This window comes from Pan troglodytes, chromosome 13, assembly GCF_028858775.2.
Source record: "Pan troglodytes isolate AG18354 chromosome 13, NHGRI_mPanTro3-v2.0_pri, whole genome shotgun sequence".
Lineage (NCBI taxonomy): Eukaryota > Metazoa > Chordata > Mammalia > Primates > Hominidae > Pan > Pan troglodytes.
This window is the reverse complement of record NC_072411.2, coordinates 27781354-27800256: the sequence shown is the minus strand read 5'-3', so window position 1 is coordinate 27800256 and position 18903 is coordinate 27781354. Positions and strand designations below refer to the sequence as shown.

Genomic DNA, 18903 nt, shown 5'->3' with positions numbered 1-18903 from the left:
GCCTGACCAGAACAGCATCCTAAGGGCAGGATCTTTAAGAATCAGAGAGCAAGTGAAGAAAACTCGGATGTTTCTAGGTTCCCAGGAGAGACCCTAGACCCAGGACCAATCCCCAGGGGTGGGGAGAGGGCGACAGAAATCCCAGCTAGGATTAGGAGAATCTGAGAGCAGAGAAGACCTTGCCTGGAGCTGCCCCCAGCAGTCCTACAGAACAGAAGGCAGGAGAAACATCTGCCCCAGTCTGGGCAGTAGGCTTCAGGAAGCCTCAAAGTGTTGTCCCCGACCCCAAACTGGAAGGAGAAGCAAAATGACTCTTTATGTCTGTCTGCCACCTACCTGAGACACCCGCCAGAGTTGAGCATCCTAAGGCCTGCAGGATGTAGACTGTTTCCCCATACCCTGAAACAGACCTGGGATGCAGCTGTATAGGTGACACATGAGCTTGAGGGAGGGCCGAGGAGGGAAGGAGCACCCCAACACGTCATGCATGGAGTATCGGCTGGGGGACAGACAGGAGGACCAGCGCTTTCTAAGAATGGGGGCAGGGGGCAGAAGTGACCTAGGGTGAAAGAAGGACTTGAAAGACAAGAGTCGAGGAAGTCAAGTGTTTCTTGCACAGCCAGGATTGTGGGTGGAGATGCATATATTTTCAGGCATTTTTTATTTAAGGCAGCATTGTTGTGTTGTGGGACAGAACCCATTGAATTGAGCATTGTCAGATGTTTACTTAGAATGAACAAAAACAATGATTATGTTCTGTGTCCTCTTCTGTAAAATCTAAACTGCGAGAAACATGATTTCACTGCAAGAGTGACGTGGACCACCTGCGCCCTGGTGAATGTTCATCTCTGTCTGTCCTGCCATGCTGCCACCCGAGGTCCTGCCAATCAGGCTCACTGGGCCCTGCACTTCCTCCCATGCCCAGAACACAATAATGAGGTGGTGGATAGATAGAAGCCAGCTTTGGAAGCAGTACAGGTCAGCAGGGAAAAAGTGAGTCAAACATGTCCAGTGACTTATAAAACCCTAAGATCACACCCATGCCAAATGTCAGTAACAGAGAGAGACGAGGTGACAGGGCAGGACATAAGCAAAAAGACAGATAAGTGGGTGACTTTGGAGGATGAGCCCCCAGCTCCAGGTGGGCCCCACCCTGCTGGTTCTGAGACCCTTCCCTGAGGTTGGGTGGACCACGTCCATACATTTGTTGGGTGCCTGATCTGCGGCCAGCTTCAGGGGGGGCACTGGGGGTCAGAGCTAAGCAGACCCAGCCCTGCCCCCAGGAGCCACAGTTGGAGGCCGCGGTTCTGAGCATCACTTCTACTGAAAGACAGCCCACATTCTGTACAAGGAGTTGTCACTTCTCAACGTGGCCTCTGAGCAGGAGGAGATTTCATAACCTCCTCCCCCAACTCCAATCCTCACCAGGCAAAGGGAATCCCAGTGGATGTACCCTCATTCACGGCCAGAGTTAAGAATTGGGTCCCAGGGCACCTTTCCCCCACTATTGCAGAACGACGGTTTTGGAGGGGTGCTGGGTCTGTGAGAAAGGCAAGCGCAGGACCCCGGGGGAGGATAGACGAGGGCCACTTAGCCCCACCTGAGATGAGTCAAAGAGATCTCCCTGGAGGAGGTGACACCTGCGCGTGTCTGTAAAGGTGAGGCAGGTGGCAAAGTTGCCTGGTGAGGAAATCGGGGAGGAGAGTTAGGGAAGTCAGATATGTATGCCCATGTCTTTAGGAAGGATACATGCAAAACCCCATAGGGTGTTGGGGGGCTGTCTGGGCAAGGCTGAGGTGGCCATGTTGGCTCTGGAGTTGGGGAGCCCCTCTCCATCCAGGTATTTATTTGTGGTCACAGGGACTCTCATGGGATAAAACAGCAGCTGGGCCCACGATCAGATTTCAGATATGTACAATGAACTGGGGTAGGAGATGGTGCAGGGGGAAAAAAGAAAAGCAGAAATTCATCATGACTGAAGGAGGACCCTGCTATAAGGGACAGTGGCTTTGGGGAGAGCTCCATTTTCTCCCACTCCCACCAGCGTTGGGTGTTGTCAGCCTTTTAAATATAACCATTTTTGTGAGTGTATGGCGTTAACTCATTGTGGTTTCAATTTGTATTTCCCTAAAGACTCATAAAGACTCATTTCTCCTATGCTTACTGCCATTTGTATATCTGCTGTAGTGAAGGGTCTTTTCAAATCATTTGCCTTTAAAAAAAAAAGATTGCTTTCCTTATTGAGTTATGACAATTCTTAATTTGTTCTTGGATACAAGTCCTTCATTAGATATCTGTACCATGAAAAGTTTTATCTGAGTGGATTACCTCTTCATTTTCTTAATGGTGTCTTTGGAAGAGCAGGCTTTAAAAATTTTGAAGTCTCGGCCAGGCGCGGTGGCTCACGCATGTAATCCCAGCACCTTGAGAGGGCGAGGTGGGCGGATCACGAGGTCAGGAGATCGAGACCAGCCTGGCTAACACAGTGAAACCCCGTCTCTACTAAAAAACCCCATCTCTATTAAAAATACAAAAAATTAGCCGGGCGTGGTGGTGGGCGCCTGTAGTCCCAGCTACTCGGGAGGCTGAGGCAGGAGAATGGCGTGAACCTGGGAGGCGGAGCTTGCAGTGAGCCAAGATCGTGCCACTGCACTCCAGCCTGGGTGACAGAGCGAGACTCCGTCTCAAAAAAAAAAAAAAAAAAAAAAAGAAAAAAAAATTTGAAGTCTCATTTATCAATTTTTAACGGTAGCTTAATATTCAAAATACAATTGACCTTTGGTCAGTGCGGCGGTTGGGGGCACTGATCCCTCACACAGCCGAAAATCTGTGCATGACTTTTGGCCCCCACAAAACTTAACTACTAATAGCCTACCGTTCATCAGAAGCCTTGCTGATAACATAAACAGTTGATTAATCCACATTCTGTATATGTATTATATACTGTATTCTTACACTAGAGTCAGCTAGAGGAAAGAGAATGTTATAAGAAAATTGTCAGGAACAGAACATATACTTACTATTCATTCAGTGGACATGGATCATCATAAAGGTCTTCACGCTGAGTAGGCTGAGGAGGAAGAGGAGAGGTTTGTCTCGCTGTCTTAGGAGTGGTAGAGGCGGAAGGAAATTCATGTGTATGTGGATCCATGCAGGTCAAACTCATGTTGTTCAAGGATCAACTGTATGGATAAACCAAATTTTAAAATAAGCAAATTTAACAATCCATGCCTGGACATTTAGATTGGGTCCAACTTTTCACTATTTCACTCATTGTGAGGACATGACTGCACTAGTGACTATATTCCAAGGACAGAATCTCAGATGCATATGTTTGTCAGGTTTTGGTTAAACATCTGAAATTGCCCTCCTAAAGTGCACCTAGTAACTTGTAAATGAAGCCCAGTTTCAAGGAACCGGTCAGTCATCTTAGTAGCTTCATAGCTTGTGGGCGTGTTGATAAACAAACGAGACTTTAGAAATGCTTAAACACGGAGATGTGCCATCTTATCTCAGCACTCTGTTTAGAAAGCCATTTTTAAATAGATAATTAGTGTAAATTTCCGGTGAGTATTTCCAAAGTCTGGAATCTTCTACAGGAACTAAGCAGTGATTTATTAAAGAAGGAGTGCTGGGCAAAGGGCTGTTTGCTTTTCTGCACCTTTATTTGACCACCTGGAGAGCCAACAGAGGTCTGCCCCCTGTGTCTCACCAGCAATGCGGGCACATACTAGATTAACTAAGGGACTAACAGCCGCTATGTCATAATAGCAACTATGCTTTACCAAGCTCAATCAGCCCTACCAGGACTGCCTGGTACCCCTAATCCTCATCAGCAGCCTTTCCTGGTGAGTATGAAGGCCCCACTTAAAGGAAGCAGGCAGTGACTGGCCCAGGGCCACAGTACTCATACCGATGGAGCCAGGGCCTTTGGCCTAAAGCCTGTGTTGTTGTCGTCAGCATCTCAGTCTACTACCTTTTAGCCACAGCATAGACCACGCAGGGGTTAAGGTTTAAAGACATGCAGGACAAACACAAGCAAGCTGATTTTTTCCTTTTTCCTTTTTTTTTTTCTGAGATGGAGTCTTGCTCTGTCTCCCAGGCTGGAATGTAGTGGTGCGATCTCAGCTCACTACAACCTCTGCCTTCTGGGTTTAAGCGATTCTCCTGCCTCAACCACCCAAGTAGCTAGGATTACAGGTGCACACCACCACAGCCAGCTAATTTTTGTATTTTTAGTAGAGACCGGGTTTCACCATGTTGGCCAGGCTGGTCTTGAACTCCTGATGTCAGGTGATCCACCCTCCTCAGCCTCCCAGAGTGCTGGGGATTACAGGTGTAAGCCACCGTGCCTGGCTAAGCTGATCATCTTGAAAAAGGTTTTGCTTTTGGAGACTTCACTTGCTGGTGGCAAAAGGAAGTAACTCATTCCTGGAGGCCTTGCTAATATCCTGGAATTAGTTGGGGGATCCACTCACTGGCTCACTCCACAGGTCTCTCCTACACGGTCTGGTGAAATTGGATCTAAATATCTGGGCCCCTTAGAAGCCCAGGGACAGGGCCTTCCAGATGGTTCTGTGGGGAGTTGTCTTTTTGTCTCTGCAAGGATCGCCTCAAGGAAAGCTGGACAGGCTGGGGAGTCTGCACAAGCCTCAGTGTTCGGTGCCAACCCGAGCACAGTGTACCATGTCCTTAGCCTCTTTGCCAACCTTTATTCTGAACTCCTGCCCCTTCACCCAGCTACTCATACATCCATTTGCCCAGGACAGTTCTGGCTTACACCTGCTACCCAGGTGTAATTATTTTTCTCCCCCTTCACTCAAAATTGTCCCAGTTTGGACACTCCATATTAATACAGATGGGTCAGGTGCAGGCACTCAGGAGAGACTAGCTTGATGATACCTATAGCATAACAAATGCATTAGAGTTGGCTCTCTGAAGGTCTTTATTAAGATAATGGTATATTGGCTGGGTGCGGCGGCTCACGCCTATAATCCCAGTACTCTGGGAGGCCAAGGCGAGCAGATCATCTGTGGCCGGGAGTTTGAGAACAACCTGGTGAACATGGTGAAACCCCATCTTTACTTAAAATACAAAAATTAGCCAGGCATGGTGGTGGGAGCCTGTAATCCCAGCTGCTTGGGAGGCTGAGGTGGGAGAATCAGTTGAACTTGGGAGGCAGAGGTTGCAGTGAGCTGGGTTAGCACCACTGCACTGCAGCCTGGGTGACAGAGTAAGACTCCATCTCAAAAAAACCAAACCAAACCAAACAACAACAACAAAAAGATAATGGTATATTAGTCATAACACTTCTTGCAAGTGGCCTCAAATTGGCTTTAGCAAGAAAAAAATGTATTGGTTCCTATGGCTGATAGTACGTGGTGGGAGTGGCCAGGATTTGGGCATCACTGGGACCAGGTTCTTAAGAAATGTCATTAATTCCGTTTCTCTCTGTCCCTGTTTCTCCGTCTCTTCACTCGTCTTGACCTCAACTTCTAGGCAGGTCTTTCATGTAGTGGGCAAGCTGGCATCTGGTAGCTCTAGACTCACATCCTCCCAACTCTGCTAGTCTAGAAGAAAAGGGAACTTATGGGTCCTACAAGTATACAGCATCCTAGGAAAGCTCTTCTTGGGCTTTTCCCAAGAGAGCCCAAACTTCACGTGCTCATCCTCAAGCCTGGGCTATGTGCACATCACAGTGTAAGAGATAAGGCTCATCAAAGCACACCCACCGAGGAAGGAGCTCCAAAGGAAAGCAGGACAATGGGCAGGGCACAGCACAGTTATAGCATCTGCTACCCACTATAGATAGCCACCATCTACAGAGTCACTTCTGATATTCCAGGGGCTGTAAATATAGTGTTCACTATTTCCACAATAACCTAGAGGTTAATTTACCCCCACATTATAGATGAGGCTTGAACAGCTTGAGTAACATATCCAAGGATGGAAAAGTGGTAAATGGAGTAGCTGATTACTTTTCTTTTTTTCTTTTTTTTTGCGAGACAGGGTCTGGCTCTGACACCCATGCTGGAGTGCAGTGGTGCAATCTTGGCTCACTGCAGCTTCTTGGGCTCAAGTAATCCTCACATCTCAGCCTCCCAAATAGCTGGGACTACAGGAGCACACCACCATGCTCAGCTAATTTTTTAATTTTTTGGTAGAGACAGGATTTCACCATCTTGCCCAGACTGGTCTTGAACTCATGAGCTCAAGCAATCTGCCTGTCTCAGCCTCCCAAAATGCTGGGATTACAGGCATGAGCCACTGCACCCAGCCGAGGAGCTGATTTCTGAACCCAGGTCTATCTGCCCTTTCCAAAATATCATGGAACTTGAGAGTGGTGGCATTTTACACGTGAGAAAGATGGAGGACAATTTGAGTCAGGGAGCCCTTCCTGAATACCACATCACACTTACGCTGCCCTGAAATAACTGGTGCTGCCTTAGAATCTTCGGCATCCTGAGCAAGACAGCCCCCTCCCTGTCTCTGTAAGAGGTGAAGTTACACCTCTTACAGAGGTGTAACTCCTGCTGTCTCAGGAGGGAGGTACAAAGCTGGTCTGTTCCAGACACCACAGATGACCAAATGCTAACTGATCTCAGTAGAGGACCCACCAGCTGAGTGCCTTCAGGTAAGCCCACTTTTTCCAAGTTTCCATCTATAAAAGGTCAGCAAAAGTTCTATCAAATGCAGGATTATTATGGTAGCCAAAATAGTATGAAAAAAATTGCTTTGTAAGATAGAATGATGATGAGGATAGTAATATTGCTAGCTCGGAGCCTCTTAATCAATTCTTGAGTTGGAGAAGAAAATGGGGCAGGTGATCTTTTCTCTCCAAGGGATAGGAGGACTGTCCTTTGCTTGCCTCTGTTCTTCATGGTTTTAAAAAAATCATTTCCCAAATGATAATGAGATATCATTACATACCTATTAGAATGGCCAAAGTCCGGAACACCAAATGCTAGCAAGGATTTGGATGGAGCAACAGGTACTCTCATTCATTGCTGGTGAGAATGCAAAATGGTCCAGCCACTTTGAAAGACAATTTGACAGTCCCTTACAGAACTAAACACACTGTTACCATACGATTCAGCCATCATGCTTCTTGATATTTACCCAAAGGAGTCAAACGCTTATGTCCACACAAAAACCTGCACATGGATGTTTATAGCAGCTTTATTCATAATGGCCCGAATTCAGAAGCAACCAAGATGTTCTGCAATAGGTGAGTGGGTAAATAAAGTGTGGTGCATCCAGAAAAGGGAACATTATTCAGTGCCAGAGGAAATGATCAAGCTATGAAGAGACATGGAGGAAACTTAGATGCATATTGCTAAGTGAAAGAAGCCAGTCTGAAAAGGCTACAAACTGTATGGTTCCAATAATACGGCATTTATTCTAGAAAAGGCTAAACTATGGAGACAGCAAAAAGATCAGTGGTTGCCAGGGGCTGGGGGGTGGAGGGAGGGATGAACAGGCAGAGCACAGAGGATTCTTAGGGCAGCGAAACTATTCTATATGATACTCTAACAGTAGACACGTACCATTGTACACTTGCCCAGACCCATAGAACGCACAAGCCAAGAGTGAGTTCTCACATAAACTATGAACTATGGGGGATAATGATGCAACAACGGAGGTGCCTCAGTTGTAACAAATGTCCCACTGTGCTGGGGATGTTGATAGTGAGGGGGGTTGTGCATGTGTGGGGCAAAGGTTATGGGAAATCTCTGTACCTTCTGCTTACTTTTGCTCTGAACCTAAAAGTGTTCTAAAAGCCTGGCCAACACGGTGAAACCCCATCTCTACTAAAAATACAAAAATTAGCTGGGTGTGGTGGTGGGCGCCTGTAATCCCAGCTACTCGGGAGGCTGAGGCAGGAGAATCACTTGAACCCGAGAGGCAGAGGTTGCAGTGAGCTGAGATCAAGCCATTGCACTCCAGCCTGGGGTACAAGAGCGAGACTTCGTCTCAAAAAAAAAATAAATAAAAATAAAGTCTATTTAAAGCAAACAAGCAAACAAACACAGAAACATGGCTTCTCCAGCTCTCACCGTTTGGATGCACGGCACACTCCCTCTGCCTGTGTGCTTTATCTTTCTATTCTGCCACACTGAGGTTTCCCAACTATTGCCCCAGGGGACATTGTCCTCATTTCAATTTGTATTTTTAATAGCACTTCTTTCTGATGACAAAAAGAGTACATGTACAAAGTTTGGAAAATAAAAATAAAAAGAAGTAGGAGAAAAAATCCCCACCCCGAATTGCTCCACCTGGAGATATCAATCACGTTTTGGATCGCGGCTGGCACGATACTGTTTACATTAAACTGTATTATCCTGTTAACATCACATTTCCCTATCATGAGAAACTTCAAGAACATATTCTTTTGGTAAACATTTCATACATGGCCATACTATAGTTTAGTTAATCATTCGGCATTCAGGTGGTGATATTTAGATGTGTTCAGTTTTGCATTATTATAAATAATGTGATGAACATCTGTGTGGTGAAAACTTTGCCAAATTTTTGAATTAAATCATAGACTTGGAATTATAGGGTGGAAGAATATGAATATTTTGATTATTCTTATTCTATTACAAGATTGCTTTCTAGAAATTCTGTTATCTGTTTACACTCTCAGAAGTAGAATGTGAGTTTCTGTCTCTATGGTTTTATTAAGTAACATAATATAAAAAGTAATTTGTTGATTTGATGAAAATGAAAACAGAAATGGTATTTCATTGATTTAATGAACCTTTCTTTTTGTCTGGTAAGTCTGACTTTCGAAAACTTATTTATTAATTATTTGAATATCCAATTTTATAAATTGTCTACTATATATTGGGGTTTTAATGTTTTTCTTATGAATTTGTAAGAGTTCTATTTTATTGCCAAAAAAATTTTCCCTAGTTTCTTACAGTTTAATTTTTATGTCAAACTTATTTTCAAAATGGGAATAACTCTTTTCCTGGTAATTAAAATAACGGGCTGTCATGGTAAAAAAAAATAACGTACTATAGAAAATTATACAGAAAAAAGTAAAAATCTACATTCTACCCCTTGAACTTGTACTAACATTTTTAGATCATTTCCTCCCAAACTTTTATCCTATGTTTTTATGGTATTTTCTGAAGTTTAAGAATTCTAATTTTTATGTACCTCAAAGCAAGCATTTTAAAATTTCAATATATTCTCCAGTGCTTTTGTGTTTAGAAATGTCTTTCTAATCTAGCGATCTGATAAAGAATCACCTCTAAAAAAACAGAGCTGTGATTCTTTTTTTTTTTGAGACGGAGTTTTGCTCTCGTTGCCTAGGCTGGAGTGCAATGGTTCGATCTCGGCTCGCCGCAACCTCTGCCTCCTGGGTTCAAGCGATTCTCCTGCCTCAGTCTTCCTAGTAGCTGGGCTTACAGGCATGCACCACAACGCCCGGCTAATTTTGTATTTTTAGTAGAGACAGGGTTTCTCCATGTTGGTTAGGCTGGTCTCGAACTCCCAACCTCAAGTGATCCGCCTGCCTTGGCCTCCCAAAGTGCTGGGATTATAGGCAAGGCATTATGTCATATTATAGAATATTAAGGAAATTAAGGGGGAAAGAAGTCAGCCTTAATGCCTGGACCTTAACACATCTGCTTCCTTTATGCATTGTTCTTTCAAGACATTGATCATGAGCTTTTAATTTATTTTAATTTATTTTTATATGGTTGCAAGTACAATTTCCTATCTTTTCCTTTCCTTCATAATTATGCCCTAAGCATTATTTTCTCATTGCTACGTAGTCTCGGTAATGGTTGTTTTAAATGATTCCCAATGGCCCCTCCTGTGGCTGTGCTGTCACAGCTGACCCCATCCCTCTAATGAACACTTCCGTTGCTTCCAATTTTTCTGTCAAGCGATATTTAGAAACACCAGAGTCCAGTGAAGCAGAATCTCCCACTGTTCCCTGGGGGCTGACTGTAATGCAATTTGACTTTGCTCATTTCCTCCTTTCTTCAGAGGAGTGTTGGAAGAAATCGCTTTTAGAGAATGGTTAGAAAAACGACCAACAGAAAATGAGGAGGAAGGAGATCATGAGCTGAAAGCATGTTGAGCTTTTAGGAGGAAGCTGCTTTAGAAGCCCAGACTGTGTAGGTTTTGCTTTTGTGACTCACAAATCGGGCATGAGTTTATAATAATTTTGACAGATGCTTTTCACTCATGCAGCGCTTGGTGCTTTTGAGGGCTTTGGTGCAGGAAGTCTTGATGCAGAATCTCTGCTTATCATTTGCTGTCTGTGTGACCTACATCAGCGGCGCCTCTGTCTTCCTGCAGAATAAGAATACAGTCAGCCCTCTGCATCTGTGGGTTGGGCATCCATGGATCCAACCAACTGTGGACTGAAAATATTTGGAAAAATACAATAAAAAGTAAGACTACAACAATAAAATAATATAAATAAAAAACAAGGCCGGGCACAGTGGCTCACACCTATAATCCCAGCACTTTGGGAGGCCGAGGCGGGAGGATCACAAGGTCAGGAGATGGAGACCATCTTGGCCAACATGGTGAAACTCCATCTCTACTAAAAATACAAAAATTAGCTGGGCATGGTGGCACGTGCCTGTAGTCCCAACTGCTCGGGGGGCTGAGGCAGGAGAATCACTTGAACCCGGGAGGCAGAGGTTGCAGTGAGCCCAGATCGCGCCACTGCACCCCAGACTGGCGACAGAGTGAGACTCTGTCTAAAAATAAATAAATAAATAAATAAAAAATGCAGCGTTAACAACTATTTACATAGTATTTAAATTGTATTAGCTATTACAAGAATCTAGAGATAATTTAAAGTATTTTGGAGGATTTGTGTACGCTATATGCAGATACTGTGTCAATTCATATGAGGGACTTGAGCATCCCTGGATTTTGGTATCCACGGATGTGCTGGAACCAGTCCCCTGGGGGATACCGAGGGACATCATGATAATAGGCCCGGAAGAGGACAGATGAACACACTGGGCCATGGGGCAGCACTGAGCGGTGGTGGAAGAACCCCGAGTAGCCGGATAAAGAGCAGGAGGGCCTTCCAGGGAAGAGGGAATGGCCTGTGTGAACCCAGGCTGAACCTCTCATTCCTGGGACTCGATTTCTCCATTTGTACAAACTGCTTGGTTTGTGGTCTGCAAGAGCCCTTCCTGTTCCTCCAGGAAGCCTCTCAGGGACCTCTGTCCCTGGCCAGCTCTGCTCCTCTGACCGCTGCGGGTCCTGCAGGCCATACCCCTGGCTCGTGTGTGTGCACCAGGCACGTCTAGGCCTCTTCAGCGGGACCTATCTCTCTGCTCAACTCAATCAACAGTTCTTGAGAAATTTCCAGGGGCAGCAAAGTGCTGTAGCCCCTGACATGTTTTAGGGCTGAATGGGGGTGGGTATCAGCAGACTCAATACGTATTTATTAACTTAAAAGAAGTGTCATTGGTCTATTGGCAAAGCTGGTTAGCAATAACCTTATCTTCTCCAGGAATAATGATCACTAATCATTCCTTCCTGCTGGGTGTAGGAGACAACCCGGCGTATGGTGGTGGAGCACCTGGGAGACAGAGGCAGAGATCTCGTTCCTTGATCCCGGCGCGTTGGTTGTAAAGTAGGAACAGTAATAGCACCTACCTCTAGGGCCACGGAGACCGAATGAAATAATGCCTGTCAAGTCACTTAGTACACAGTAAGCACTCAGTAATGCTAGGTTGTTGTTATTATAATAAATTTTTAGCGAACGGGAAGACCAAGCACCGGTTGGTACTGGGCTAGGCGCCGTAGGCAAAGATGTGGAGATGTCCCGGAGGCGCCTAGGGTATCCGGGCGAAAACCCGAGGGCCGAATGCTGGGAGGAGGCGGAGCGTCGGGCACCGGGCACCGGGCGGGAGGTGAGCCCCTGGAAAAGGAGGGGGCTCCGGGCGCGCTCTCCCAGCAGCTGCGACTCCTCTGTTCAGGGCCGCACCCCCTTCGCCGCACTTTCTCTTTGATTTCGAAAGCACTCCTCTCCTCCACCTAGTCTCCTTTCCTGGGTTGCAGGAGATTACTGCTTGCGGGGAAGACCAAGACGCCAGGCCGGCGGATTAGTCCCCGCCCCGGGGCGGTGTAGCTGGAGCGTCAGGGGAGTCCCGCTCGCCGCAGCCCCAGCGCCGCGCGCGCCCCTCCCTCCTCGCGGACCTGGCGGTGCCGGCGCCCGGAGTGGCCCTTTAAAAGGCAGCTTATTGTCCGGAGGGGGCGGGCGGGGGGCGCCGACCGCGGCCTGAGGCCCGGCCCCTCCCCTATCCCTCCCTCTGTCCCCGCGTCGCTCGCTGGCTAGCTCGCTGGCTCGCTCGCCCGTCCGGCGCACGCTCCGCCTCCGTCAGTTGGCTCCGCTGTCGGGTGCGCGGCGTGGAGCGGCAGCCGGTCTGGACGCGCGGCCGGGGCTGGGGGCTGGGAGCGCGGCGCGCAAGATCTCCCCGCGCGAGAGCGGCCCCTGCCACCGGGCGAGGCCTGCGCCGCGATGGCAGAGATGGGCAGTAAAGGGGTGACGGCGGGAAAGATCGCCAGCAACGTGCAGAAGAAGCTCACCCGCGCGCAGGAGAAGGTGAGCGAGCCGGAGCCCCAGCAGCCGCGGAGTCCCAGCCGCCGCGGAGTCCCGGCCACCTGTCCCCCTATCCTCCGACCCCGGGGCCTGGTCCTTCGCCAGGATCTGGTGCTGTCACCTCTAGAGGAGCGCTTTCGAGGGGCTTCGAGGTCCCCAGGCTGCGTTCCCCGGCGCTCTGGGTGCCCTCTTAGGTTTGCGTCCTCTGTCTCCCGACACCCGGCCGGGGCAGGACAGGGCCCCGCTTTGCACCTTCGTGGCTCGGCTGCACAGCAGTGGCCGGCCCTGCTCCAGGCTCTTCTCAGGCGCGCGCTCCCGGCTACCCCGCTTTGGAGGCCAAGGGCCGGGAGGCTGGGAGGCCAGGTGGTGACCCTCAGCTCTCCAGGCCCATGCAGGCAACCTAGGCGGGGCCGGCGCTCGGGGCGAGAGGGAGTATGTCCCTCTGCCCCTGGGGACACTATTCCCCCGGACTCCCAAGGCTGCTTCTCGAACCGGCACCCACAATTCCTTCCTTCCCACTGCTTCTCCACTTTCGTTCTCCGTGGGCCGAAGGAGGGATTGGGTTTCCTTTCCCGAGAGGTGCCTGCGGCCTGGAAGCTCCCGCCCAGCCCGGCCCCACCGGGAGCCCAGGGCTACGCACCCCGCAAGGAGGTGCCCTCGCCCCAGCAGGGGCTTAGCGTTTCCGGCGGCCGGGGAGCGGGTGGCGGCACTGGCTTTGGGAGCCCACGGCCGGGTGGGGAGCTGGCCTGGAGGAGGCGCGTGGAAGGCGCCACAGGAAACCCGACCCCTCCTCGCGGAGAGCTGGAATGGGGGATGGAGCCGGGGCCTCCCAGGGTGCCCAGAGCGTGCAGGAAATGCAGAGATTGAGGGGCGGGGGTCTGCACCCGGTCAGCTGTCTATCCCAAGCCACCTCTGGTTTATTGAATTGGATCACGCCAGCTGCTGACGCCACTTCCCCTGACGACTCCAACTCTGAAATCTGAGATTGCAGAATCTGTGTTTCTGCCAGGGTGGCCCCCCAGTGCCCCGCGGCCAGGCCTGCCCCCTCTCCCACCCGCTGCGCGGCCGCCGGGTGGAGGCGCAGGGACGGGCCGGCCTTCCCCTGCCAGGCCTGGTGGCTGTTTATAAACAATGACTTTTGCTTCTGAGACCCGCGGGCTCCCTAAGGATGCAACCACGTGATTGCTGGGGGATGGGGGAGAGGGGGGCGCCTAGAGCTTCCCCATACCTCCCTCAGAGTCCTACTGCTCATCCCTGTGTTTCCTGGCTAAGGAGGTGGGTGGGTGTGCATTGAAGGAAGGGCCCTCAGCCAAGTCCAGATTTGCCCAGACCCAGCTCCCCAACCCCCCACCCCAGGGAAGGAGGAGGAGGAGGAGGAGGGATTAAAGCCCCAGGAATAGCTGGCTGGGGGCTGGGAAGACTTCAGGTTGTGGGGTGGGGGGGTGGCAGCACAGATGCAGCCACCCCTGCTCCGGGCTGCCATGACTGGGTAATCCATCTGTGTGCCTGGAGCAGGCAGCCCTGGGCCAGAGCCTGCTTCCTTCCCTAAAGGGCCAGGGAGATGAATGGGAAGGGAGGTTAGCTGAGCTGTGTTCCCTGCCCCCTTCCCACTGGTGTCCCACCCCTTCCTGGCTCCCCAAGGCTCTTGGTGTGTCTCCTTTGCCCTGGTTGTCTTTTCTCTGCAGCAGCATCTTTGATGTCATTCTCAGGGCAGTAGGCATGGGCCGTGTCCCCTCCAAGGAGGTGGTGATGTATCACTGAGCTCCTGAGCCACCATCCCTCTCTCTTGAGCCCCTGTTCTGTGGCCACGGCCCTGTTCTGTGACAGTTGGTCAGCTAGGCATGCTGGTCTTGGCCAACAGCTGACCTTGCCCATGCCGGGCTTCCTGGGACTGGAGTTGTTTAGTGTTCCAGCTGCTCTCTGCCTGCCGGAGACTAGTTAGGGACCCTCCCCCCATCAGAAACCAAGGCAGCATGACCATCATGACAGGCATCCAGGCCAGGTCTCTGAAAGTAGCCTTCCCCTCCCTTTGGGTTGCAGGCCCTGCTCCCAGGAAGCCCCATGCCTCAACCCACAGCAGCCTCTGCTGTGTGCCTTTCTGTAGAGTCTGTGCCATCATTGGAGGGTCATCCTCAGTGTCTTCTGTTGGTGATCAGTGCCGCCTCTAACTCCCACTGTCAATGAAACTGGAATCCTAGTCTCTTACAGGCAGCCCCACCACTATACCTACCTTGCCTTGGTGAAATCTGTGGGTAATGGGGCAATTCCAGTTTCCCTGTGGCTACAGGAAGGCGTTTCCTGAGCAAGGATGGCAGGAGCTGTGCTGGGAGGCTGGGAGAGTCCTGGCGTCCTGGCGTAGGAAGAAGGGCACGTATCTTGCATCCACCCTTCACCCCCGGCCTCCCACATCCACTTCCAGCCCAAACAAACATCCAGACTGTGAGGGTGACAGTGTGGTCAAGGGCAGCCTGCACTCTTGTAGGGTCCCCAAGCCAGCTCTTTTTTGACTGTTGTTACCTGTTGACCCTTCTGCCTCCACCACTGGTCTGGCTGATCCCTGAGGGCAGGGCAGGGCACATCCAGGTGTGTGCATTGAGGATGTTACCTGGCCCCAGTCGGTGCTTAGTGAATGTTTTTGAACTAGGGATTTGGGCCTGACGCAGGCTGATGGTGGATTGATTTGTGTTGTTTGTTCTCTGCCATCACTCATTCATCAAATCCTGCCTGGATACAGGCCCAGTGCCTCCTGGGCTGAGTCCCCGATGCTGTCTCAGGCAGGGTGCATGTGTCTGGCCTGTCTGGAGCTTTTTCTTGAAGGTCCCATGGCCTGTGGCCTTGGTGTGAGGAGGGTATGAGAATAAATTGGAAGGGTTGCCAGGGCCTGCCAGCATGGCACCATTGCTCCTGGCCCCCTGGCCACCGCCCCCGGAATGCGTGGGGTGCACTGTGTGTGCTGGGAGCTTGAGCCTGTGGGCGCTGTGAGGTCATCTTCCCATTGCGTTTGGCTTGTCGAACCCTCTATAAATGATTGTGTCCATTTTTGGGCCTCAGAAGAGTGGCTAGGCAAAGCCAATGTAGGGTGGAGCCTGGGTCAGATGACGGGGAGGATTAGAGGTTGGCAGGCCGGGCCCCTCGCGGGATGGGGCGCCTGGGGAGAAGGACAGCTGAGGGGGTGGGGATCTGGCCTGCTGGCCCCTGAAGGCCCACGGCTTGGGAGTCCTCATGGAGCCGGCCTGACGGAGCTGGGCCTTTCTCTGGCCACGCTGGGCTGACAGTGAGCACAGGAGGAAGGCTCTGGCAGGGTGGGAGTGTGCATGCTGTCCCTCCCTCCCGGCAGGTCCTGAGCATGCTGGAGGGGTGCAGGCTGGATAGTGGGGAGGGCCAGCTGGGCAGAGGGAGGGCCCAGGGTTGTCAGTGCCCAGCACAGCGCTGACATGCCGAGAAGAGGCTCGCTAAAGGAAGGTGCAGTGGTGGCGATTCCTAGAGCCTTGATGCATGGCCATGAATTGCACTATGCTCAGCTGCGTGGTCAAGGTCTCCTCACGCAGTGGCCACCTTAGCCTCCTCTGGAGGAGCCAGGCCTGTACACCAAGGCTTATATTTGCAGCAACCTCAGAAGCAGCAATGCTACACCTGAGAGTGGGTGCATGGTCCCTGTAATAGGAAGGACAATGCGGGCATAGGCAGGCCCAGCCACCTGCCCAAGTCACCCAGGCCCTCAGTGACGGCACTGGGAGCCCACCCAGAGGCCCTGGTCTCCTCACCTTGGCCACTGACTTTGCAGGGGTCCCGCCCCCTTCCCAGGCCCTAGCACAAAGATGCCCCCCTCTACCCACATTCCCATCTCTGTCCATCTTGGGGCCCATCTCTGTCCTTCTGTCCTTGAATGTCTGAGGTTCTTCCCTGCCGGCTACTGTCTTGTCTTTTTCTCTGTCTCTGTACCTCCCTGCTCTGGGCCTCTTCCCTCTGAACTTGCTCAGGCTCTTCCTGCATCTCTCCAGTCTCAGCTTCCCTTGGACCCGAGTTACTTATGTAGATGGTTCATCTCACCCTGCAGGGAAGGCTTCTGAGCTGGGCATCTTCTGTGGGTGGGCCCAGGTGTGTGTGGGTTCTTGGGTGTTCGGTAAAGGCGTGTGGGCATGGGAAGTTGGAAGCATGGCTTCCAGACTTCCCCAGTCCCCCAGGGGCCCTGGATGGCCTGAGTATAGCCTTCTGGCTCATGCAGGGACCAAGCCAGGCACAGGCTACTTGTCCAGGCACAGCCTACTTGGTACGCTGCATGGGGCCTGGGGAAGGAGAAGGCATTCCAGGAGGTGCAGGCATGGTCCAAGGTGTGGAGAGAGGTGTGAGGACATTGAGGATGCCAGCTCTCTGAAGAGAAGGGGTGCCTGGGTGGTAGATTCCCTCCATATTTCATGAAGTTGTGAAGGCCAGGAAGATCTATGGATCGCAAGGATTCTTGGAGAAGCTGAAGTTTGAACTCTCTGCGCCTTCTTCAAGATCACCACATCGGGGCTCCCTTCTCACTGGCATCTGACCAGGTCCTTGTCCCTGGACTCAGTGTCCAGCCCAGCTGGTCCCTTACAAGCTGTGTGACTGTCCCTGAGGTTCTAGAATCCCTGAGTCCTACCCTTGGAGGTAGGCCCTCTGTCCTCATATCTCTGTAAGGAACAGCATGCATAGGCATGCACAGGCTCTGGGTTTCCCTGACGTGCTGTGGACCCTTCCTGAGCCCTGTTTCTTCATGTATCAAATAGGGGATAAGAACGGTTCCTCTTCACACATGTGTTGTGGGAAGTAAAGCCCCAGGCAGGTGCTTGGGGCATAGCAAGTGCTCGTTGAATGCCAGCTCTGTGGCAGAGCGGCACCTTGAGCCCACATGTGGCACCCTCTTCCTGCATGGCCCCACTTCCTAGCCCCTGTCCCCAGAGTGTCCATTACAGGCCTCTATAGACAGCTAATCCCTCCTGAGCCTGGGGCTGATCAGGCTTATGACGTTCACAGACCCGGGGCAGTGAGTGTATGTGCATGCATGTGTGTGGGTGCAGTGTACAGGGGTGGAGGGTTTGGGCTTGGGAATCAGAGAGCTTTAGAGTGAATCTTGACTACTCCCACCATAAACTGTAAGTTTTTTTCTGTCTCTGGGCTTAACTTTTCACCATTGGCATATGATGAAGTTTGTGTGTTCATTCCTTTATTCATGCAACAAATATTGAGCACCACCATATACTGGGCACTGTTCTAGGGAGTGGGGACCCAGGAGTCAACAGAACCAAGCCCCTGCTCTCCTGGAGCTGACATTCTCACCAGGGGAGATGGTGAAGAAACCACCAAGTATAGTGGCAGGTGCTTAGAGGGGTGGTGAGGCAGGGACTCACCTGCCCTCAGGACTTTCTGCATGTGTCCCATGTGGGAGGAGTGTGCTGGGTTGAGGACTGAGATGTGGACGTGACTGTGGGAGCTCACACAGCAAGTGGATCGGGTGGAGAGAGGCAGGTGGGCAGCTCCCGTCCCAGGTGAGGGGCACCCACGGGAGGATGGCTTCCTTTTGGATGCCACCCTGGTTTGTTGTGTTTTCCTAAAGCTGCCTGTTTGGCAAGCCTCCTTTTAGGATTAAGAGTGCAGATGTGCAGCCTCGCTGGGTGTTTGTGCAGGGCAGGTGGGCAGGGGCACCTGCCCAGGATGGAGGATGGGAGAGGCAGGAGGGGCTGCTAAAGGAGAGGAGGAGGGTGTCAAAGATGGCCTCTGCTGCCCAGGGCCACTTGTAAGAATCTCATGCCAGGCAGCGACTCTGGGTGCGGTAGAAAGCTCTAGACAGCTGAGTTTGAGTCTTTCCCCCGCACATTCCTACCCTTGGGCAAGTCTCACTGAATTCTTGGAATCCCAGTTTCCTCATCTGAAACAGGGGTCATGATCTCTGCCGCTGGGGCTGTGGTGAAGACGAAATCGAAATGTGCTGGAGAGGCTGCCCGCTCAGGTGGGGCTCCAGGTTCTGCTCCTGCGGAGACCACTGGAGGGACTCAGCCTACTGCTGTTCTTGTGCTGTGGAAGAGGCCCAGCACCCGGGCTTCTGAGAGGCTGCCACCTCCTAAAGACGCCGCAGGGTTGTGGACCTGCCAAGGGCTGACAGGGGTCAGGGCTGGGGAGCCGAGGAGAGAAAGCCAGGCTCTTCCTGCTCCAGGGAAGCCCTTGTCAAATATTAACTTAAACATAATGGCATTGTTTCCTGCATACTGGCTGCATGCCATCATCACTGTGGACAGGTGAGAGTATTATACGTCCCATCCACCAAGGAAGAAACTGAAGCTGGAGTG

General features: G+C 51.0%; 1 protein-coding gene across 35 annotated transcripts in view; it reads left to right on the top strand.

Moving 5' to 3' along the window:
- The first annotated feature begins 11877 nt into the window (after positions 1-11877).
- BIN1 (bridging integrator 1) overlaps positions 11878-18903 on the top strand; it is a 59713-nt gene continuing 52687 nt past the window's right edge. For 26 of the 35 annotated variants that reach the window (XM_009443229.5, XM_001136476.8, XM_001136639.8 and 23 more), the window contains exon 1: positions 12130-12592. In XM_009443229.5, the coding sequence (XP_009441504.1) occupies positions 12509-12592 (84 nt within the window). In that variant the 5' untranslated portion in view covers positions 12130-12508. Of the gene's footprint in view, positions 12593-18903 lie in introns of all 35 variants that reach the window. The other 9 variants (XM_001136391.8, XM_063790399.1, XM_001136876.8 and 6 more) reach the window with 4 other exon arrangements.